This window comes from Notolepis coatsorum (assembly GCF_963971535.1).
Source record: "Notolepis coatsorum genome assembly, contig: SCAFFOLD_2543, whole genome shotgun sequence".
Taxonomy (NCBI): Eukaryota; Metazoa; Chordata; class Actinopteri; order Aulopiformes; family Paralepididae; genus Notolepis; species Notolepis coatsorum.
Window position 1 is genome coordinate 1 of NW_028172677.1, and position 24,000 is coordinate 24,000.

Consider the following 24,000-nt stretch of genomic DNA (forward strand, 5'->3'; position numbering starts at 1 on the left):
AAGGTGGAGACGGGCTCCGTGGCTCTGCCCGCCATCATGCGTTCGGGGGCCGGAGGTCCAGAGAGCTTCCAGATGGGCTCCATGCCTCAGGCCAAGCAGCACGTCACCAGCGGACAGATGCACCGCGGACACATGCCCCCGCTGGTGAGAGGGGGGGTAGCAGGAGGGACACAGGGGACACATGCCCCCGCTGGTGAGAGGGGGGGTAGCAGGAGGGACACAGGGGACACATGCCCCCGCTGGTGAGAGGGGGGGTAGCAGGAGGGACACAGGGGACACATGCCCCCGCTGGTGAGAGGGGGGGTAGCAGGAGGGACACAGGGGACACATGCCCCCGCTGGTGAGAGGGGGGGTAGCAGGAGGGACCGGGGACTAAGGCTGTCCCGAAGACGTTTTTGGGATTCGATTGTCAGGGTTTTTCGAACGAACGTTCAAACCTTTGTTTTTAAGTAATTTTTTTTTAAATAAATCAAATTTTGTTTTTTAAATTTTTTATTTTTAAATATCCTCAAACTAAATCCTCAATTTGAATAAAGTGATTAATCTGATTTAAATTAGTATTTTTTTTCTTTTATTAAATCAACTTTCCAGCCCAAGACCCAGCCCAGGGAGAAGCCCCAGCCCAACTAAATCAATTAAATCAACTTTCTGAATATAACATCAGTTTCTTTTAATACTATAATATTAGTGTAGCCTAATCTTTATCTGCAACTGTGAAGAAAAACCCCATTGGTTTAAACAGAATTAATAGTAAAAAATAAAAAAAGAATAATAATTGTATTAACACTTTGGACGCCAAGAACGAGTTGATATTAAATTTTTTCGCCATGGCATTCATAATTCATCCAGTCAACCTCCGGACTCCAGCGGGACCCTGTATGAGATTGCAATGCCTCAATACCGCCGCCTGGTGGATGGCCGGGCGAGTTACACTCTCGCCAAAATTACGTAATTAGTTGAATTACGTCGAGGAAATCCCTCCGGCAGTCACATCTTGTTACAGGACTCCAGACAAACACTATAGTGCATTTGGATAGCTTTCTAAACTTAATAATCTATATGATTTCGGCGTTTATTGCGCCATACAAACCGGAAATGGATCTAGGAGATCGGCGTCAAATTATTGGGATCTTTTTCCTCCAGTCTCATCGGCGACCGGTAAGAGGACACTAACGTTATTTTCAGCCCGATTGTTTATTCATTTCACTGCAAACCATCTGATCAATATATCAACCCATACTAAATAAAGCCGTTACTGACGATCAAGGAATTATAAACGACCCCCCCCCCCTTTCCTTCACGCATCATGAAGCATAATGTATACCGATCATATACATTTGAATTTTTTAATATAGCGTGTATAGGAAAGAAACACCAATCGATAATCTATCATATGCTTCAGGGCCTATAACTACTGTTTTTGGAATTAGAGCAGAAAAGATTAAAAACATACTTATATTCTCGACGCTATTAACACAGTTTATCAATGAAAAAATATAACGTTCCCACATCCTGAACGATAGATAATTGATGTTGAATGGGCCATAGTAATGTCAATATAGCAATAACATTTAAAAAGTTATAGCCTGCAAAGAAGGTGAACATCTCCATAGACAAATAGCGCTGGCAGAGGATGGTTTAGGATGATCAAAGTGGTGGCAGAGAATGGGTTAATTTCCAATACCGATATCAACCGATACCGATATATGCATTCTGTTCCACGCTCATCTGCCAGCGGCGCGAGGAAGCCACGGTAAGATTCAGCGTTATTTTCTAACGTCTTCTATACTAACTGATCTGATGAACATATGACCCACTCTGGATGAATCATCTAACGCTGCCCACGGAATTATAAACGATCCCCCGCCCATCCGGTCATCATCAGATGATGCGTAGAAACTTCTAGAACCACGTCCAGTTGAAATTTTTTATCTTGCACAGATTCCTACCAAACTGTATTTGATCATCAATATAATGCATTTAGGGCTATAAATCACGTTCTGAAGAAAGCTGCAGAAAACGATAAAAACATACTTATACTTTAAATCCGGCCCGCCACGTCATTTGATGTGGCCCCCCAAGAGCTCAGGTTAAAAAAAAAAAAAAAAATCTTTTTTTTTCTTTTACATTAATATTGGGTTAAAAAATAGCAGTGTTAAAATAATTGTGGGTTAATGCGTTAATAAAGCTTTAACTTTGACAGCCTTAGTTATTACACATTCTTACACAAACATGTATGTTGAACATCTGAGGTAACAAAGGAAAAAAGCCAAAAGCACTTACTCCTCAGACATTCTTTGACATTTTTACAGCCCAAAATACAAAAAAGATCCAGGCGGAATAGGTAACAAAGGGTTGAAGAAATATTGTCTGAACTGTCAGATGCAAACTGGCTGTGTGACATAACCGAGCATCTCGCTCAATTGAATAAGAAGCTGTAGGGACGCAAACAAGTCCCACCCAAAACTTGACCAATATAGTTGTGAACTGAGACAACCCTTATTTTGTTATTTTTGAGTACAGTTACAGTTGTGTGTTCATGCAGACACATAATAGCAATTTCATTACGAATTGAAAATGGTGGACCCTGATGTAAACAAGTCGAAAGTCTTTCTCTGGTCTGCATCCCCTTAACAATTGTGTGTATTGAGCTGTACTGTACTGTACCCATTCTGCAATCTGTTAATTAAAGTTAATTAAACTATCTTCCATTAGTTGGATGTATGGCCTCTGCAAGGTTGTGTGCAGCCATTTGTTTTTGTAACATCTGCTACATCTGTCCCACGTGTTCTTTGCAGCTCACAGTTGTTAGTTCTGCCCCTCTTGACTGTGACAAAAAGGTTTTGAACAAACTTAATGTCATAGCTTGTATTTGATGATATTCTTCTTTGTTATTTACTTGAATGGTTTGATCATTGATTGGTGGAGTAATATGGGGTTCTGATAAACTAAAATGTTTGTTAAAATAACATAAGCTAACATATTTTTACATTTATGCAAATGAATATGCAATATGTATAACTTGAATAAGTAATAAATACAGAAACACCATGTTTAACAATATGTAAATGTGTAGCTACATTTATTTTACATTACATTAACATTTATACGGTCTTTGGCCCTTTGAGGGCAACCATAATGCTGATGTGGCCCTCTGTGAAAATGAGTTTGACACCCCTGCTTTAGACCATATTTTAGTATGAATATGTGAATGAAAAAGTTTAACGTTGCTACACCCTGAACAATACATATAGGACATTGAATGGGCCATAATAATGGCAATTTAGCAATTAAAAAAATTTGAATTTAAAAAGTTATAGCCCTGCAAAGAAGGGGAACTTCTCCATAGACAAATAGATCTGGTGAGGGATGGTAAATTATGAATTTAACCCATGGCGATTAAAGTGTTAACATTACATATCTCTTGTTGTGGAATTAACACAACATTATGCATACTTTTGACAATAAATAAAATCAGAATTTGTTCTTACTTGCTTGCCTGGGCAAATAAAGGTTATAGAAATGTTAAAAAATTAAAAATTAAAAAATATATATATAATTTTTTTTGAAAACCGATACCGATATTTTCCAATATCACATTGTAATGCCGATATCGGCCGATAATATCGGACATCCCTAGTTATAATGTTACTTACTGTATTCTCTCTGTCTCTCTCTCTCTCTGTCTCTCTGTCTCTCTCTCTGTCTCTCGATCTCTGTCTCTATCTCTGTCTCTATCTCTGTCTCTCTCTCTGTCTCTCTCTCTGTCTCTCTCTCTCGATCTCTGTTTCTCTCTCTATCTCTGTCTCTCTCTCTGTCTCTCTCGATCTCTGTCTCTGTCTCTATCTCTGTCTGTCTCTCTCGATCTCTGTCTCTCTCTCTATCTCTGTCTCTCTCTCTATCTCTGTCTCTATCTCTACCTCTGTCTCTATCACTGTCTCTCTCTCTCTCCCTTTCTCTCTCTCTCTCCCCCCCCCCCCCCCCCCCCAGACGTCGGCCCAGCAGGCCCTGACCGGCACCATTAACTCCAGCATGCAGGCGGTCCAGGCTGCCCAGGCCTCCCTGGATGAGTTCGACACGCTCCCTCCGCTCGGCACCGACGCCGTGAGACTCTTTACTATTATTCCTCTCTTTCATCTTTCCTCCCTTCTCACAGTACGACTGGGATTCACAGCGGACAAAACGGTGTCATTGTTCCAAAAGTAATTGGTTTTCGATTGTTTTTGTTTGAACCCTTTCACTGCCACACTACAGAAGGTTAACCCTTTATCACACTGCCGACGGTTACCGGTTAATTAACCTGCTGTTGTTGGGCAGTGAAAGGGTTAACCTTCTGTGTATTGTCACAGTGAAAGGGTTAACCTTCTGTGTATTGTCACAGTGAAAGGGTTAACCGTTTGGTAGTGCCGCAGTGAAAGGGTTAAGAAAGGATGTTCACGAAATCCAAAGGTTCATATTTTGTTGTCAGCGAGATATTGTCATTGAAACACAGTGAGGCGTCAACAGCCACCACGGAAAGTGTTTAATAATAACAACAACTACTGTGACTTCAGATTCATATTCTTTAATGAGGAAATAACTCCCTGAGTGTAGGATATGAATAATAATTTAAATACATGGATGAAATGCATAATATGAGTAATGGTTAGTCTTCAGAAATCCCACTTTAGTGTATCTCAAGGATGGTTATTAGATTGAGAGCAGGACTCAGGATAATAATAATAATACATACATTTTGTATAGCGCTTTTCCGAATGCTCAAAGACACTTTACAGAGCAAAATAAACAATACAGTTTTAGTACATTTTATTTGTTTTAACCTGTTAAGCTGTAGCCCTATTTTCAGAAATGTTGCCTAAAGGCACATGCCTAAGTAAATGGAAGATTGCTCCACTTCTGCAAGGTCAATTAGCATGTTCTTGGTATCTAGGAACATCTAGGCCTTTTGTAGGTCCAGCATGACCATGCCGCAGTATTTGCCAGCGTCCACCTCTTGTTTGATGTGGTCGTTCAAATAGAGGAGGCATGTGTCAGTGGAGTGGGACGTTCTGAAGCCAGATTGGAATTCGTAGATTAGGTTTTTTTCCGCCAGGTACTTTTCGACCTGTTCGTAGACTAAAAAAAAACCCTCAGCACGGAACTAGGCAAAATCTGCATATGGCTCGCTGATAACAAACTATCATTACACATGGGCAAAACAGAGTCCATTCTCTTCGGTTCAAATAACAAACTCAGCAAGACCGACGGCTTCTCAGTTACAGTGGGTGACAATATTGTCACAAGGAAAGACGAAATTACCTACCTGGGTTCCATCCTAGAGGCAAATCTTTCCTGTGACAAAATGGCATCCAATGTAATAAAAAAAGTCAACCAACGAACTAGATTCTTGTACCGGATCTCCTCTCTGGTAAACAAGAATACCCTGAGGACTCTGGCAGGAGCACTCATTCAAGGGTACTATGACTATGCGTGCACCTCATGGTACCAAAGCACCTCAAAGGCGCTTAAAACAAAATTACAAACATCACAAAACAAACTGGTCAGACTACTACTTGACCTGAACCCCAGAACCCACCTCACCCCTGCCCACTTTGCCAACCTAGGATGGCTTAGAGTAGACGACAGAGTACAGCAACTTGCAATGGGCCTGGTCTACAAGATACACTATACGACCGGGGTGCCCATGTACATGTCAAAATACTTCCCAAAGGTCAGTGAATACCACAACCACTACACCAGAGGAAGCTCAACAAATCATGTTAAACCCAGATTCGGCTCAAACAAGGGACTAAACACGTTTCGCAATTATGCCACAACAATGTGGAACGCCCTACCCAAAGCTGTAAAGGAATGTGAATCCCTGCCCACATTCAAAACCGCCCTTAAAGAGCACCTACGGGAGGCTGCAATTCGAAACTGGCCACCGTAAATGCCCAAAACCCCCACCACCTCCTAATAGACAGTCTCCTCCCCACCGCATGTATATATTCCCTCCCCGCCGTATGTATATTCCCCTCCCACCCACCCACCCCCTCCTAATGTACAGTCCCCTCCCCATCATATGTATATACTCTGTCAGGATCTAGGGGTAACAGTACTGTATATTTGAATACCGCCTATGTCACAAATGTATCAGTACTAAATACCTATATGTCCCTATGCCATAAATGTCATGTATGTTATGTATGTCATAAATGTCTATATGAATTGAAAATGGGGGACCCTGATGGAAACAAGACAAACGTCTTTCTCAGGTCTGCATCCCCTTAACAATTGTATGTATTGAGCCGTACTGTATTGTACCCATTCTGCAATCTGTTAAATAAAGTTTTCATTCATTCATTCATAGGGACCTGGGGGCAGGTATTCCCAGTGTCAGGAATATTGTGTCTGTTACTAGGCTTGAGTAAATTGTAATAAAAAGAAGGAGAATTTAAACTATGATTTTATTTTGCATCTGTGCCGGTGAATAACACCATGAAAACATTGAGGTTCTTCTGATTTCGCTCATTCAGCCCATCTTCTTGAGATCAAGTGTACAAAGATATGTGAGGCGTGCGCCAAAGTACATTTTACCACCCCCGACTCCCGGGGCTCTAGCTCCGTCAATCATTTGGCGATCTCGAAAATAGGGTTGTAGCCAATGAGTTTGGCTTTCCAATGACACCTCACATGGTGATCTAATACGGTCTCTATTCATCGATGTATGATAAAGAATAGCAGGGTCCCCTTATAAGGGAACCTTGCAGCTTAACAGGTAAAGTGATTCAGTTAAAAGAGCCTCTTCCTTCTCCACGTTCAGGCCTCCCAAGCCTGGCGCAAGAACAAGATGGACGAGTCCAAACACGAGATCCACTCCCAGGTGGACGCCATCACAGCGGGCACGGCCTCCATGGTCAACCTCACCGCAGGTACAGGGGTCAGGGGTCAACCTCACCGCAGGTACAGAGGTCAGGGGTCAACCTCACCGCAGGTACAGAGGTCAGGGGTCAACCTCACCGCAGGTACAGGGGTCAGGGGTCAACCTCACCGCAGGTACAGAGGTCAGGGGTCAACCTCACCGCAGGTACAGAGGTCAGGGGTCAACCTCACCGCAGGTACAGGGGTCAACGGGTCACGTTATGTTTTTCAGTCAAAATGTTTTGTCTACTTTTTCTCCTTTTTTCTGTGATTTTTTTTCTCCCATCCCAATTTCCTCTCGTGCCAATTCTCCCTCCTCTGTCCTGATCGTTGCTCGCATGTGCCCCCCACTGGCCGGTCGTAGGGAGGATAGAAGCCCATCACGCGTCCCCTCCGATACATGCGGAGTCAGCCAGCCACTTCTTTTCACCTGCCAGTGCGGACTCTCAGTGGCGAGGTGTAACGTGTGGGAGGCTCACACTACCCCCGCCATTTCCTGTCTTTGCTGTGCAGGCGCCCCAACCGACCTGTAGGAGTCGCTGTCCACAACGTCCAGATTACCACCCATCGACTTCCCCTCCCGCTAACTCTGCCAATTGAGTTAGTATGACGGCCGGCCCAAGCCGGAGGCAACGCTGACAGCCGGATTCGAGACCGGTGTCTCTTGCGTTGGTGACGAGCGCAATGTCTGCTGCGCCACCCAGCCGCCGTTATGTTTTGTCTATTTCTTGTCATATTTTAGTAAAACAATGTCCGACTCCTGAGTCTACAATACAATGTCTGCAATACTTGACAATGACTTATTCCAGAGTATAACTTTACAGTATAACGTGTAGGGCGTGAGTGGGAATCTTTGGGACTCTCACAATTTCAATTTTTATTTCAATTCTTCGGGTCGTGATGTGATTTTAAAACTGAATCTCGATTTGGCACAATTATCTAAGCAAGTCAACGGATTCGATTCTACATCGCTATTACCCTTTGTGTTAAAACGTGTGTGAGAATCTATGCAAGTTATTGTGTGAATATTTCTGCTTGGCTGTCGTAGGATGTCGTGAACTAACACTCTTAGGGCCACAGCCGACGTTTTATGAGTTGTCAGCTCCTTTCTGTCATTCATTTCTATGCTGGAGAAGCGTCAGGCGCGCTCCTCTTCCCAGCGACGCGCCTCGCGTTTTATGAGCTCTGGGCGGCAGCGTTTTTGGTCGGAGCGCTCTCAGCGCATAAAGTTGAAACTAGTTAAACTTTTTTGGAAAGGAGCGCGCTCATCAATGTAACTCATCGAGGAAGGGACGGCTGGCGCGAGCTCTGGGGAGACTCAGAAAAACGCTTGGAGCTTTTTTTTCTTCTTTTTTCAAAGCGGTCCGCCTTGAAAAAGAGGTTTTTAGTGGACACATAGCCTTACAGTGCTACGGTCATGAGAACGTTGACACCATAACACACCCATAATAATAAAACGTATTAAATAAAAAATATTAATTAATTAAAACAAATATATATACAAAAAAAATAAATGATTTGGTGACACTTGACATTCAATGGAAGATACTGGATTGATATTATGAGTAGAGAAATCATGGAAATAATAATGAAATGTAATGGAAATATAAACATTTGAAATGAAACTGAGAAAATGAGAATGTGCCCCACATATATATATGTATCATATTTAGTAAAACAATGTCTGAGTCTACGATACAATGTCTGCAATACTTGACAATTACTTATTCCCAGGGGTGTAAAAAGTACCCCGAAATTATACTTAAGTGAAAAGTATGGGTACCGTCTCAAAATCTTACTCAGGTAAAAGTCAGAGTCTGGCTAAAAACACACTTGAGTAAAAGTCAAGAAGATTCTACTTTTAAATTTACTTACTAAAAAGTGAAAGTTAAAACTTTTTTTAATTGCAAGAGATAGACCAGGGGTCTCAAACTCATTCCATCGTGGGCCAAGTTTTCATTTTAACGACACAATGCACCAGGTGAGTTAGTTGAAAGAGGTGAGGCAATTAGTGAAATCATCAGCTGGTGTTTAGGCAAGGCTGGAATGAAACCAAGCAGACACCCACACAAGGACCAATCAGCATGGGTTTGGGCGGGTTCATTTTCCATTGATGGGGTATTTGATTGGCTGTTTTTAAATAAAAGTGCGGCCCCAGGATTAATAAATTAATAACGTTAACATTAGTTCGGCCAGAGAAACAAATATACTAATTAAAATAGTTGTACCTGCGAGATTTGTACTTTGTAGGTCTGCATTTTAAATGTAAGGAGTAAATGTTTTTTTTCTCTCTGAAATGTAATCGAGTAAAAGTATAAAAACCTAATAATACTCGAGTAAAGTACAAATCCCCCAAAACAGTACTTAAGTATTGTAACAAATTACAATAACTCAAGTACTTTACACCCCTGCTTATTCCAGAGTAAAACACTCTAATGTTCCTCCTCTGACCTCTGACCCTGTGCCTCCAGGCGCCCCTGCGGAGACGGACTACACGGCGGTGGGCTGTGCCGTCACCACCATCTCCTCCAACCTGACGGAGATGTCCAAGGGGGTCAAGCTGCTGGCCGCGCTCATGGAGGACGAGGGCGCCAACGGCACGCAGCTCCTGGGGGCGGCCAAGAACCTGGCCTGCGCCGTGTCGGACATGCTGAAGACGGCACAGCCGGCTAACACCGAGGTAGGGAGGTCAGGGGTCAACACCGAGGTCAGGGGGTCAACACCGAGGTAGGGAGCAGGGAGCAAGGGACACGGAGCAGGGGACACTGAGGCAGGGAGGTCAGGGGTCAACACTGAGGCAGGGAGCAAGGGGACACTGAGGTAGGGAGGTCAGGGGTCAACACTGAGGTAGGGAGCAAGGGGACACTGAGGTAGGGAGGTCAGGGGTCAACACTGAGGTAGGGAGCAAGGGGACACTGAGGTAGGGAGGTCAGGGGTCAACACTGAGGTAGGGAGGTCAGGGGTCAACACTGAGGTAGGGAGCAAGGGGACACTGAGGTAGGGAGCAGGGGACACTGAGGTAGGGAGGTCAGGGGTCAACACTGAGGCAGGGAGCAGGGAGCCAACACTGAGGCAGGGAGCAGGGAGCCAACACTGAGGTAGGGAGCAGGGGGACACAGAGGTAGGGAGCAGGGAGCCAACACTGAGGTAGGGAGCAGGGAGCCAACACTGAGGTAGGGAGCAGGGAGCCAACACTGAGGTAGGGAGCAGGGAGCCAACACTGAGGTAGGGAGCAGGGAGCCAACACTGAGGTAGGGAGCAGGGAGCCAACACTGAGGTAGGGAGCAGGGGGACACAGAGGTAGGGAGCAGGGAGCCAACACTGAGGTAGGGAGCAGGGAGCCAACACTGAGGTAGGGAGCAGGGAGCCAACACTGAGGTAGGGAGCAGGGAGCCAACACTGAGGTAGGGAGCAGGGGACACAGAGGTAGGGAGCAGGGAGCCAACACTGAGGTAGGGAGCAGGGAGCCAACACTGAGGTAGGGAGCAGGGGACACTGAGGTAGGGAGCAGGGGACACAGAGGCAGGGAGCAGGGGACACTGAGGTAGGGAGCAGGGGACACTGAGGTAGGGAGCAGGGGACACTGAGGTAGGGAGCAGGGGACAGAGGTAGGGAGCAGGGGACACAGGGAGCAGGGAGCAGGGGACACTGAGGTAGGGAGCAGGGGACACAGAGGTAGGGAGCAGGGGACACTGAGGTAGGGAGCAGGGGACACTGAGGTAGGGAGCAGGGGACACAGAGGTAGGGAGCAGGGGACACAGGGAGCAGGGAGCAGGGGACACTGAGGTAGGGAGCAGGGGACACAGAGGTAGGGAGCAGGGGACACTGAGGTAGGGAGCAGGGGACACTGAGGTAGGGAGCAGGGGACAGAGGTAGGGAGCAGGGGACACTGAGGTAGGGAGCAGGGGACACTGAGGTAGGGAGCAGGGGACACAGGGAGCAGGGAGCAGGGGGACACTGAGGTAGGGAGCAGGGGACACTGAGGTAGGGAGCAGGGGACAGAGGTAGGGAGCAGGGGACACAGGGAGCAGGGAGCAGGGGACACTGAGGCTGGGAGCAGGGGACACAGAGGTAGGGAGCAGGGGACACTGAGGCAGGGAGCAGGGGACACAGGGAGCAGGGGACACAGGGAGCAGGGAGCAGGGGGACACTGAGGTAGGGAGCAGGGGACACTGAGGCTGGGAGCAGGGGACACAGAGGTAGGGAGCAGGGGACACAGAGGTAGGGAGCAGGGGACACAGGGAGCAGGGGACACAGGGAGCAGGGGGACACAGAGGTAGGGAGCAGGGGACACTGAGGTAGGGAGCAGGGGACACTGAGGTAGGGAGCAGGGGACACAGAGGTAGGGAGCAGGGGACACAGAGGTAGGGAGCAGGGGACAGAGAGGTAGGGAGCAGGGGACAGAGGTAGGGAGCAGGGGACACAGGGAGCAGGGAGCAGGGGACACAGGGAGCAGGGAGCAGGGGACACAGAGGTAGGGAGCAGGGGACACTGAGGCTGGGAGCAGGGGACACTGAGGTAGGGAGCAGGGGACACAGAGGTAGGGAGCAGGGGACACAGGGAGCAGGGGACACAAGGAGCAGGGAGCAGGGGACACTGAGGTAGGGAGCAGGGGACACTGAGGTAGGGAGCAGGGGACACAGAGGTAGGGAGCAGGGGACACAGAGGTAGGGAGCAGGGGACACAGGGAGCAGGGGACACAGGGAGCAGGGGACACAGGGAGCAGGGAGCAGGGGGACACTGAGGTAGGGAGCAGGGGACACTGAGGCTGGGAGCAGGGGACACTGAGGTAGGGAGCAGGGGACACAGGGAGCAGGGGACACAGGGAGCAGGGGACACAGAGGTAGGGAGCAGGGGGCACAGAGGTAGGGAGCAGGGGACACAGAGGTAGGGAGCAGGGGACACAGAGGTAGGGAGCAGGGGACACTGAGGCTGGGAGCAGGGGACACTGAGGTAGGGAGCAGGGGACACAGGGAGCAGGGGACACAGGGAGCAGGGGACACAGAGGTAGGGAGCAGGGGGCACAGAGGTAGGGAGCAGGGGACACAGAGGTAGGGAGCAGGGGACACAGGGAGCAGGGGACACTGAGGTAGGGAGCAGGGGACACTGAGGTAGGGAGCAGGGGACACTGAGGTAGGGAGCAGGGGACACTGAGGTAGGGAGCAGGGGACACTGAGGTAGGGAGCAGGGGACACTGAGGTAGGGAGCAGGGGACACTGAGGTAGGGAGCAGGGGACACAGGGAGCAGGGGACACAGGGAGCAGGGGGACACAGAGGTAGGGAGCAGGGGACACTGAGGTAGGGAGCAGGGGACACTGAGGTAGGGAGCAGGGGACACTGAGGTAGGGAGCAGGGGACACTGAGGCTGGGAGCAAGAGAGTCCTGGTCGTTGCAAACAGTGCAAGTCTACTGGTCGGTCGGGGCGCCTGTTCAGCAGGGAGGGGATCTGGGGGAGAAAGCGTGAACCTCTGCATGCGTTACGTTCTCCCAGTGAAACTCCTCACTGTCGGGTGAAAAGAAGCGGCTGGCGACTCCACATGTATCGGAGGAGGCAGCATGTGATAGTCTACAGTTTACACCCTCTCTAGACCGACAGTAGGGCAGCATGTGGTAGTCTACACCCTCCCCAGACCGACAGTAGGGCAGCATGTGGTAGTCTACACCCTCCCCAGACTTACAGTAGGGCAGCATGTGGTAGTCTACACCCTCTGAAGACCAACAGTAGGGCAGCATGTGGTAGTCTACACCCTCCCCAGACAGACAGTAGGGCCAAGGGCAGCATGTGGTAGTCTACACCCTCCCCAGACCGACAGTAGGGCAGCATGTGGTAGTCTACACCCTCCCCAGACTGACAGTAGGGCAGCATGTGGTAGTCTACACCCTCCCCAGACCGACAGTAGGGCAGCATGTGGTAGTCTACACCCTCTCCAGACCGACAGTAGGGCAGCATGTGGTAGTCTACACCCTCCCCAGACCGACAGTAGGGCAGCATGTGGTAGTCTACACCCTCCCCAGACTGACAGTAGGGCAGCATGTGGTAGTCTACACCCTCCCCAGACCGACAGTAGGGCAGCATGTGGTAGTCTACACCCTCCCCAGACCGACAGTAGGGCAGCATGTGGTAGTCTACACCCTCCCCAGACCGACAGTAGGGCAGCATGTGGTAGTCTACACCCTCTCCAGACCGACAGTAGGGCAGCATGTGGTAGTCTACACCCTCCCCAGACTGACAGTAGGGCAGCATGTGGTAGTCTACACCCTCTCCAGACTGACAGTAGGGCAGCATGTGGTAGTCTACACCCTCCCCAGACCGACAGTAGGGCAGCATGTGGTAGTCTACACCTTCCCCAGACCGACAGTAGGGCAGCATGTGGTAGTCTACACCCTCCCCAGACCGACAGTAGGGCAGCATGTGGTAGTCTACACCTTCCCCAGACCGACAGTAGGGCAGCATGTGGTAGTCTACACCCTCCCCAGACCGACAGTAGGGCAGCATGTCGTAGTCTACACCCTCCCCAGACCGACAGTAGGGCAGCATGTGGTAGTCTACACCTTCCCCAGACCGACAGTAGGGCAGCATGTCGTAGTCTACACCTTCCCCAGACCGACAGTAGGGCAGCATGTGGTAGTCTACAGTCTACACCCTCCCCAGACCGACAGTAGGGCAGCATGTGGTAGTCTACAGTCTACACCCTCCCCAGACAGACACTAGGGCAGCATGTGATAGTCTACACCCTCCCCAGACCGACAGTAGGGCAGCATGTGGTAGTCTACACCCTCCCCAGACCGACAGTAGGGCAGCATGTGGTAGTCTACACCCTCTCCAGACCGACAGTAGGGCAGCATGTGGTAGTCTACACCCTCCCCAGACCGACAGTAGGGCAGCATGTGGTAGTCTACACCCTCCCCAGACCGACAGTAGGGCAGCATGTGGTAGTCTACACCTTCCCCAGACCGACAGTAGGGCAGCATGTGGTAGTCTACACCCTCCCCAGACCGACAGTAGGGCAGCATGTGGTAGTCTACACCCTCCCCAGACTGACAGTAGGGCAGCATGTGGTAGTCTACACCCTCCCCAGACCGACAGTAGGGCAGCATGTGGTAGTCTACACCTTCCCCAGACCGACAGTAGGGCAGCATGTGGTAGTCTACACCCTCCCCAGACCGACAGTAGGGCAGCATGTGGTAGTCTACACCCTCCCCAGACCGACAGTAGGGCAGCATGTGGTACTAGTCTACACCCTCCCCAGACTTACAGTAGGGCAGCATGTGGTAGTCTACACCCTCCCCAGACTTACAGTAGGGCAGCATGTGGTAGTCTACAGTCTACACCCTCCCCAGACTGACAGTGGGGCAGCATGTGGTAGTCTACACCCTCCCCAGACCGACAGTAGGGCAGCATGTGATAGTCTACACCCTCCCTAGACCGACAGTAGGGCAGCATGTGGTAGTCTACACCCTCCCCAGACTGACAGTAGGGCAGCATGTGGTACGGTAGTCTACACCCTCCCCAGACCGACAGTAGGGCAGCATGTGGTAGTCTACACCATCAACAGACCGACAGTAGGGCAGCATGTGGTAGTCTACAGACACCATCAACAGACCGACAGTGGGGAAATGCGTGCAACGACCAGGAAGGGAATTGGCATAATGACTAAATTGGGGGATGGGAGGAAAAAGATGATCTGTGATGGGCTGTCAGTATGTGATCTGTAGTGATCTGTAGTGATCTGTGATGGGCTGTCGGTATGTGATCTGTAGTGATCTGTAGTGATGTGTGATGGGCTGGCTCTCAGTATGTGATCTGTAGTGATCAGCATGGGATAATTTCCCCTCCACACAAAAATCTGATACCCAGAGTATTTGAAGTGTATTTGAATGTTGACTTGTTGCTGCTGCTGCACAGACTTAATGTATTATAATACTCGATATTAAATGTCAGATGAACGAGATGGTCTGTGTATTTAGTTGAGATGTTAGCATGTTAGCACTGGCAGGTCACATGTCTCTGAACGAGCTCTCTGGTTCCCCCATGCAATACTTGGCTGTATCACGCTCCTGGGTAAGCGCTTACATCCTCCTTGTATCACGTCCGTAGTGTTATCGTAGTGTAGATCTTAGTGTAAATAACTTTCAACTCAGCTCATGTCACATCTGTGTTACACTGATCCATCGTACACTGATACCCGGCTACACTGATCCATCGTAAAACGGGAGGAAGGTTTTGCCGTCCGTCCGTTGGTTTGTTTTCAAATCACGATTTAACATAATCGTGCCTCTGTTCCTCCTTCTCTGCACCCTTCTGACCAGACTGGCTCAGACATGTGAAGGAGACGGACACATCACCAGTTCTGTCCCAACAAACCAACACTCCTGAAATATAATGAAAATTACGGACACAGACAGGCGGCTGGGTGGCGCAGCGGACATTGCGCTCGTCACCAACGCAAGAGACACCGGGTTCGAATCCGGCTGTCGGCGTTGCCTCCGGCTTGGGCCGGCCGTCATACTAACTCAATTGGCAGAGTTAGCGGGTGGGAAGTCGAAGGGTGGTAGTCTGGTCGTTGTGAACAGCGACTCCTACAGGTCGGTTGGGGCGCCTGCACAGCAAAGTCAGGAAAATGGCGGGGGCAGTGTGAGCCTCCCGCGCGTTACACCTCGCCAAATGAGAGTCCGCGCTGGCAGGTGAAAAGATGTGACAGGCTGCCTCCACATGTATCGGAGGGGACATGTGACGCAAGGCTTCTATCCTCCCTACAACCGGCCAGTGGGGGGCATATGCGAGCAACGATCAGGACAGGGGAGGGAGAATTGGCACGAGAGGTAAATTGGCATAGGGAGAAAAATCACAGAAAAAAGGAGGAGAAAAAGTAGATAAAAAAATATATATAATTACGGACACAGCGGATCAATGTAGCCGGGCCTTTATACTGTTCTGTCACCAAGTCACTGTTTAATTACTGTACTCAATACTTAAACTCTCATCCTTATCCTCTCTCTCCGCTCCTCACCTTTCACGTAATGTCAACCTTTCACGTAATGTCAACCTTTCACATTGTCTCAACCTTTCACGTAATCTCAACCTTCATAATGTTCTACTTAGTTTTGACCCACGTTAGTCTCTTGAAGTAAAGCATCTCGTTCTCGAGACCCTGGTAGGCGGTCAGACCAGGGTGAAATAGTCCTAGTCAGTATTTCTCAGAGTTCCTTCCTGCCGGTGGTTCTAACCCCCATGTTGTCTGGGTTTCCAGCCCCGACAGAACCTGCTGCAGGCAGCCGGGATGGTGGGTCAGACCAGCGGGGAGCTGCTGTCTCACATCGGAGAGACGGACGCAGACCCACACTTCCAGGTGAGACCAACCTTCACCAGGAATACACCGGCACAATGCAATGTTTCTTAGAGACTATCTGTGCTGATTAGGGGTGTAACGATGCATCGATTAATCGAAATTCATCGATTCTAATGTGACGATTCAACTGCATCGATTTGAAAATGTTAGAATCGATTATAATCGATAAAAAATATTTATGTATTTTTTTTATGTGTATTGTTTTTATTGACCTATAGTCCATTTATGCTGAGTGAATCAGTTCCCCCAGCCACATTTGTGTATTACATATTTTTTGGGGAATTAACTGATAGAAAATTCATCGAAAATTTATCGAATCGAATCGTGGTCAAAATGAAGAGATTTCATGATGCATTGAATCGTTGCCTGAATAATCGTAATCGAAATTAATCGTTGTGAGGTTGCATCGTTACACCCCTAGTGCTGATGGTAGGCACGTATCTCTAAGGTACACGGGTTCTTAGGCTGTTGGTGATGCGGTTGGCTACCAGTTCATGGAATTCTGTATCAGTACCCAACAGTACCTCTGTAATACATTATTTTTTATTTAACTTGTAAGTTTAAAAAGTCCAAACTTCTCAACTTCAACATTGTTATTTATTTAGGCTCCCTCTTGTCTAGCATTACTTACTTACTTAAGCCATTGCACTCCCTGCGGAGCATAGGCCAGGCCTATATCTAGCATATTACACTCTTATTCTAAACATGAAAAGGTACCGAAATTTGGTACCGAAATTTGATCTAGCATGAATCGGTACTCTGTAGTCCTGAATACTGAATTCAACCCTAGTTGGTGCTGGTGGTTGACTGAGATGTGTAAGATATAAGGTTGTGTGAATGTTATTTTCTCAAATTCAGGGAATCTGTTTGCGTTGGGGCTGCAAAAAAAATGTATATAAAGGGAAATGAAGTGTGACTGAATGAACGTGTGCGACTTCACTGCAGAGAAGGTCCAACGTTCAGCTCCGACTGCAGATGGTTTCAATACTTGAGAAAAAAACGTTTTGTGTGATTTGATCTAAACTGAGTTTGACGTACCAAAGCGCCTTATTTTAAAAACCGCAACGTTCAGTCGGTCTGCAATATATTGTATCCAGTGACTTTGTGTTTTGATTCTGCATACGCTTCACGTTAACCCCTTCCTCCCCTGCTGGCGTCAGCATGTAGGTAAAGGATGGGTCAGGGCCGCGAGGCGGGGAGGCCCCTCTTACTGTCAAACGCTGGTAACAACACAGGGCTCCAAAGACGAGCCCGTCGCTCTCGCTGGCCAATCAGACTAATGGTTCCTAGATCCTTCTTAATTTTCATATTAATGTGGTTAACTCAATGTTATTATGCAATCAAATCAATCTTAATCCAACCGCCTGCCCTGCTGACTCGTGTGAAGGGGATTTGGCAGCAGTCCTGTTGGGGTTTCTCATGTATATCTCCAGGTTTTATTTAGTTGATTCAGTTAATTAAGTTAGTTAATTAAGTGAATTCCATTCTGATGATTTCCTGATTTTTATTTGGATGATCCGCAGAAGCCAAGCCGTACTGTAGTCATGTGACTTCAACACACACTAGATGGAAATCACTGATTAAAAAAAAAAAAAAAAAAAAAAATTAATCCACTCACGGTGTTTAAAAGGTAAACATTATTGTGTGTTTATGTGGCCTTTCTGCCCGTTCTGGATAAGATCCCAAAAGCATTCCATTTCCTCTAGGTCACCAGGTGGATGATTGACTTTTAAGAGCTGTTGCTCTTGAGCGAGAGGCCTGGGACACAGAACCTGGAGATATGCTGTCTGGGAATGATCTGTGTAGAACAGTATCGCTACAAGCTTTTTGGTTTTAGCACAGTTTTTCATGGGGAGACAGGGGGGGGGGGGTTCGGTTCAGTTCAGTAATTGGTGGAAAGTCTGTCGTCTGCATCTCAACCTAAGCTGAATGTTCCCATGAGTTGGAACAGTATCGCGGTCCTCAGCACGCAGCGGCCAGAGCAGCACACTGTACCCTATATATATATATATATATATATATATATATATACAGTGTGGTGGTTTGAAATGTAAATTACGACCTTCGGTAGCTGCTTCTTAAACCATATTATGGCGAAAAACCGCTGAGGAACACACAAAGTGGATGATGATTAAAAATAATAATAATAAAATATAATAATCTCACACTTAACCCTTTCACTGGTTGACCCTTTCACTGCCACAGCACATAAGGTTAACCATTTCACTGCCACGTGACACAGGGTTAACCTTCTGTGGTGTGGTAGTGAAAGGGTTAACATAATCATCATATGCCTAGTACTGTACGTGGTAGTGGGGGAGGAGGAGGAGGAGAACAGGCCAGTTAATGCCTGCTATCAACAAGAACCAGTGGAATGCAGAGCGACCGCTGCTCCCACAAATTACATAACTCCTCTGTTTTTCTCTCTCTTCGCCCCCCCCCCCCCCCCTCCCCCACATCTCTTCCCCTCGATTTGACGACACCCAGGGAGCTACAGAACTCAGTCAGAACGGCCATAATCCCAGTCAGAACGGCCATAATCCCACTCGTAAACCCCCAGAACGGCATTTTTAAGAGTGCAGAGGAGAACACATTAAGAGTGTCTCTTTTTATATACAGTATATATCTTTTTTTTATGCTTCATTATATAAGAGTTTGTCTGTACGGAAGTTTTAGAAGACGTACTAGGTCGTCTAAGACCGTCTCTCACCTCCTCAATGACTTCCATGTGTGGTGTGTGTCTGTGTGTGTGTGTGTGTGGGTGTGTACAGTGTGTGTGTGTCCGCTGTCTGTCTGGTGCGTCACTGAGGATCACAGCCAGAGTCTCTTGGCTTCCTGGGATCATATTACACACACCTTAGCTGGCCCCTACTGGCCCCTCCCACTCCTCTGGCAGAGAGTGCTACCGTGCTGACGCAACGCAAACATGCATGTCATTGTCATATCATTTTCAGTTTAAAATGATCAGGTTTTTAAACATTCGCACACGTTCCAAGTCAGTCAGAAGATCCTTAAGAACTTCTACTCATGTACAATAGAGAGCATCTTGACCGGCAACATCACCTCCTGGTTTGGGAATAGCACTGCACAAGACCGAAGCAGACTACAAAGAGTGACACGTTCAGCCGAACGCACAATTGGAGGGGGGCTCCCCACCCTCCAGAACATTTACAACAAGCGTTGCAAGGGCAAGGCTAAGAGAATCATTAAAGACTCCAGTCACCCGAACAACTGCCTCTTTGAACTGCTGCGGTCAGGCAAGCGATACCGGAGTCTCAAGGCGAGCACAGAAAGACTCAGAAGAAGCTTCTATCCCCAGGCCATCAGGCTGCTAAACGAACAATGAACACTACACAACAACAACCATCAAACGCACATAGCACACACATCCACACGCACACACTCACTTTAAACAAACACACTGTAGCACCCACTCCACACACTTTATAGCACACACCCACTTTAAACAAACACACTGTAGCACCCACTCCCCACACTTTATATTTATTGATGAAGGATTGCACTACAACTCGTACACCTTACTGTAAATTGTACCTAAATTGTACCTCATCCCATTTCTGCTTTGCACTATATAGTACTGTACATTAGTACACTGCATAGTATTGTATGACCGCGACCAGTGCTTTAGCCCACATGTCTATATTTTCATTTTCCAGATTTTTCCAGATTGTGAAAGTACAGAATGTAAGCTTTCAAATGATGTGTCATACTTTGAAATCTGAGAATGTTTTGAATATCATATATTCATTTAAATCTTGTAAAGCAGTCTGTTGTCTAGATTACTCAAGGGGAGAAAATGCCTCTTAAAGATGTTCACATTTCAGCTAGTTTGGGGGGGGGGTGGGGGGGCGTGGACAACTACCCTCACCTGAATGCGTCCATTGTTAACGTTAATGACTCTCTCTGTGTGAATGCCTGTACCTGGCTCAGTGAATCTGAATCCCAACGCGCAGCTCTATTCAGATGCTAAAATGTACCCAGCCCCCACCTCTCCTCTGTGGAGAGAGGACAAACTGTTTCAAACCAGCCTTTTTTAAACACAGAATTCTTACAATTAGAGTTATTATATCTGTTCGCTGTTATACTAAATATGTTCTTCAACTCTCGAACTGTATTTATAAAAAATAAATAAAAAAAAACACAAAAAAAAAACGTTTTTTTTTTTTTTGTATTGTGTCTGTCTGTCATTTCACCCTGGCGACTTGTAGGCATCATCACCAGACTGGGTCACTATACCGAACACTGTGACCTCATTTTCTTCTTCTAAATTACATGCTATACTATGTTATTTTATACTATCTTGTCTAGCACAGTCTCTGGAGCGTAACAGTAAGAAGCATTTTGTATGAAAGTATTCTGTACTTCTGTATGACAACTATTAAAGAAACTTGAAACTTGTTTGCGGAGTATTGCACAAATGAATGGCGAGGCCCAGACTTGAACAGAATAACTCGGTACCTCAGACAAAGAACCATATATATATTAGGGCTGTCACAAATCTAATTCGAAATTCATTGCAGATATCATCCGATATCATGTAGGAGAGTGTGGGGGAGGGTAGGAGAGTGTGGGGGAGTGTAGGAGAGGGTAGGAGAGTGTGGGAGAGTGTAGGAGAGTGTAGGAGAGTGTGGGGGAGGGTAGGAGAGTGTGGGAGAGTGTAGGAGAGTGTAGGAGAGTGTAGGAGAGTGTAGGAGAGTGTGGGGGAGGGTAGGAGAGGGTAGGAGAGTGTGGGGGAGTGTAGGAGAGTGTGGGAGAGTGTAGGAGAGTGTAGGAGAGTGTAGGGGAGTGTGGGAGAGTGTAGGAGAGTGTGGGGGAGTGTAGGAGAGGGTAGGAGAGGGTGGGGGAGGGTAGGAGAGTGTGGGGGAGGGTAGGAGAGGGTGGGGGAGGGTAGGAGAGTGTGGGGGAGGGTAGGAGAGGGTAGGAGAGTGTGGGGGACACATTGGTAGCTACTTGGGACAGCTCTGCTGTAAACACTGGAAATAACGTGCAGGTCTCTACTGCGCATGGGCATTGGGCAGAACGGCTCCGTATCCGGCTCGCGTAAATTACATGGCACCATTGTCGGCGAGTTTCCAAAAACGAAAACACCTTTTGAGCGTTGCCACTAGGAAAACGCGTTTTCCTGCCAAAACAGCTTTTCTTTTTAACTTGGACATTGATTTGATTTTTGATTGGAAATCTTTATTTCGAACATGCAATGAATACAAACAAACAATAACAAAAGCAAAACACAACTCAATCTACATGTTCGAAAAGGAGTAGGAAGAAGTATACACATGCAAACATAATCATTCGAAAATAGAACGTTGGTGTTTTAGCCCAGTGTAACCATGGTCTAAAGTCATTATACCACAGGTCAGCATTACTTAACATCCACACAACCGTCTGCAGTATGTTCACTTCTCCTGCGAGGGCGGCAAGCTCACAAACCCTCTGCGTTTGATGTGTCGTCAAAAGCTAAGGAGCAGAATCCAAGTGATGATTGACTTTAGGAGCCGGCAGGCTTGGATTCCACCACCTCCCCTCGGTCGCTTCAGCCCCGCTGTGTGTTCAGCTTTGAAGTCGATGGATGGAAAGCTAGCTTTAGCCTTTAGCTTATCCGCTCTCCTCCGATGGAAGGAATCTCTTTAGGTGGCGGTAGAACAGGGGTCTCACTGTACAGCGTGTTTTAATTGTTTCTGCCTCGGCTGTAGTATTCTAGTGTGGTTGGTTTTAGAACAGGAAGTCTTTCAATCTTGTTTTCTCTTCTTTGTGGTGGCTACATTTAATTACTGAAATTCCCCAAATTATAAAAAATATATATATTAATTGAATTGTCTCATCATATAATGGAATCAATGTTTTTTTTCCCCCATTCTCCACATGATGACATAATGAATGTTGCGTGTGCAAAATCTGCTCATCATTTTTGCATCTACTTTTATAACATGTTTCATCCTAACTGGAGATTTAATGCAAAGGATTAAACGGCAACATTGGCCACAAAAGACAAAATCAGGAAGTCTTGATTTCCTCGCATACATCTCCAAGTAGGACTTCGATTAACTGTGACCCGTGGTGGAAGTCGAATGAACCGGAATCAACAATAACCCCCCCCCCCCCCCCCCCCCCCCCCCCCCGGTCTGTTGTGTGATAGTAAAGGGTTAACCTTATGTAGTGTGGTAGTGAAAGGGTTAACCTTCTGTATTGTCGCAGTGAAAGAGTTAACCCTTTGGTAGTGAAAGGGTTAACCCGCTCTACGTTAGCAATCATTGCTAACTCGTGCTAACTATGGTTAGCAAGCATTGCAAACTCGTGCTAACTATGATTAGCGAGCATTGCTAACTCGTGCTAACTATAGTTAGCGAGCATTGCTAATTCGTGCTAACTATGGTTAGCGAGCATTGCTAACTCGTGCTAACTGTGGTTAGTGAGCATTGCTAACTCGTGCTAACTATGGTTAGCGAGCATTGCTAACTCGTGCTAACTATGGTTAGCGAGCATTGCTAACTCGTGCTAACTGTGGTTTGAATGTGCTTTGGCAGGACATGCTAATGCAGCTAGCTAAGGCCGTGGCTAACGCAGCGGCAGCTCTGGTGCTCAAGGCCAAGAACGTGGCCCAGAAGACAGAGGACTCCGCCCAGCAGAACCGGGTCATCGCTGCAGCCACCCAGTGTGCCCTGTCCACCTCCCAGCTGGTGGCCTGCACCCGGGTAAGAGTCTCATATCACCTCCCAGTAGGGCTGTCCCCGAAGCCTGTTTTTGGGATTCGAACTTCGTCAGGGTTTGTCCAACTCTTAATTTCCGATACCGATATCAACCGATACCGATATATGCAGGGTCCCCCCCCCCCGCCAAAAAAAACAGAATAATTTCAGGTAATTAACATTACATATCTCTTGTTGTGGAATTAACACAACATTATGCATACTTTTGACAATAAATAAAATAAGAATTTGTTCTTACTTGCTTGCCTGGGTAAATAAAGGTTAAATAAATGAAAAAAATAAAAAGCCTATCGGCCGATAATATCGAACGTCCCTAGGTGTTGTATTTACCTTCTGACCTCTAACCCCCTCCCCCCAGGTGGTAGCCCCCACCATCAGCTCTCCGGTCTGCCAGGAGCAGCTGATCGAGGCGGGCAAGCTGGTGGCCAAGTCCGTGGAGGGCTGCGTGGAGGCGTCGCAGGGCGCCACCAGCGACGCGGGGCTCCTCCAGCAGGTGGGCGTGGCAGCCACGGGGGTCACCCAGGCGCTCAATGAGCTGCTGCAGCACATCAAGCAGTACGCCAGCGGGGGGAAGCCCATCGGACGCCACGGGGAGGCCACCGACCGCATCCTGGACGTCACCGAGAACATCTTCAGCTCCATGGGAGACGCAGGTATGTGTGGGGGGGGGGGGAGGTGTGTCATAGGGGGGGGGGGGGGGGGGGGGGGGCTAAGGCAAGACGATGGCCAATGGAGAGGGACGTTGGTGTTCAATAGGGAGTGTAAATATTTGACCCCACTTCGATTGCGATTCTTCGGGCGACGATTCGATGCATCATGAAATCTCTTCATTTGACCACGATTCGATACATTTTTGATCAGTTAATTAATTCCCCCAAAAAATAAATGTATACACAAATGTGTCTGGGGGAACTGATTCACTCAGCATGAATGGACTATATGTCAAATAAAAAATCGACCTATAAATGTTTTCATTTAAAAAAAGTGTACAAGCCTTCATTGAACTCGGCAGTGAACTCTTT

At 47.5% G+C, this 24,000-nt stretch overlaps 1 protein-coding gene across 1 annotated transcript; it reads left to right on the top strand.

Moving 5' to 3' along the window:
- Positions 1-6: 6 nt before the first annotated feature.
- Positions 7-23,631, top strand: LOC311247997 (talin-1-like; the record flags this gene model as incomplete). The annotated part of the gene is made up of 7 exons (XM_084338964.1): positions 7-144; positions 3,991-4,104; positions 6,803-6,911; positions 9,372-9,580; positions 16,152-16,250; positions 22,796-22,963; positions 23,337-23,631. Coding segments are annotated over exons 1-7 (1,102 nt in total), but the record flags the coding sequence as incomplete, so codon positions are not given.
- Between the last annotated feature and the right edge of the window lie 369 nt (positions 23,632-24,000).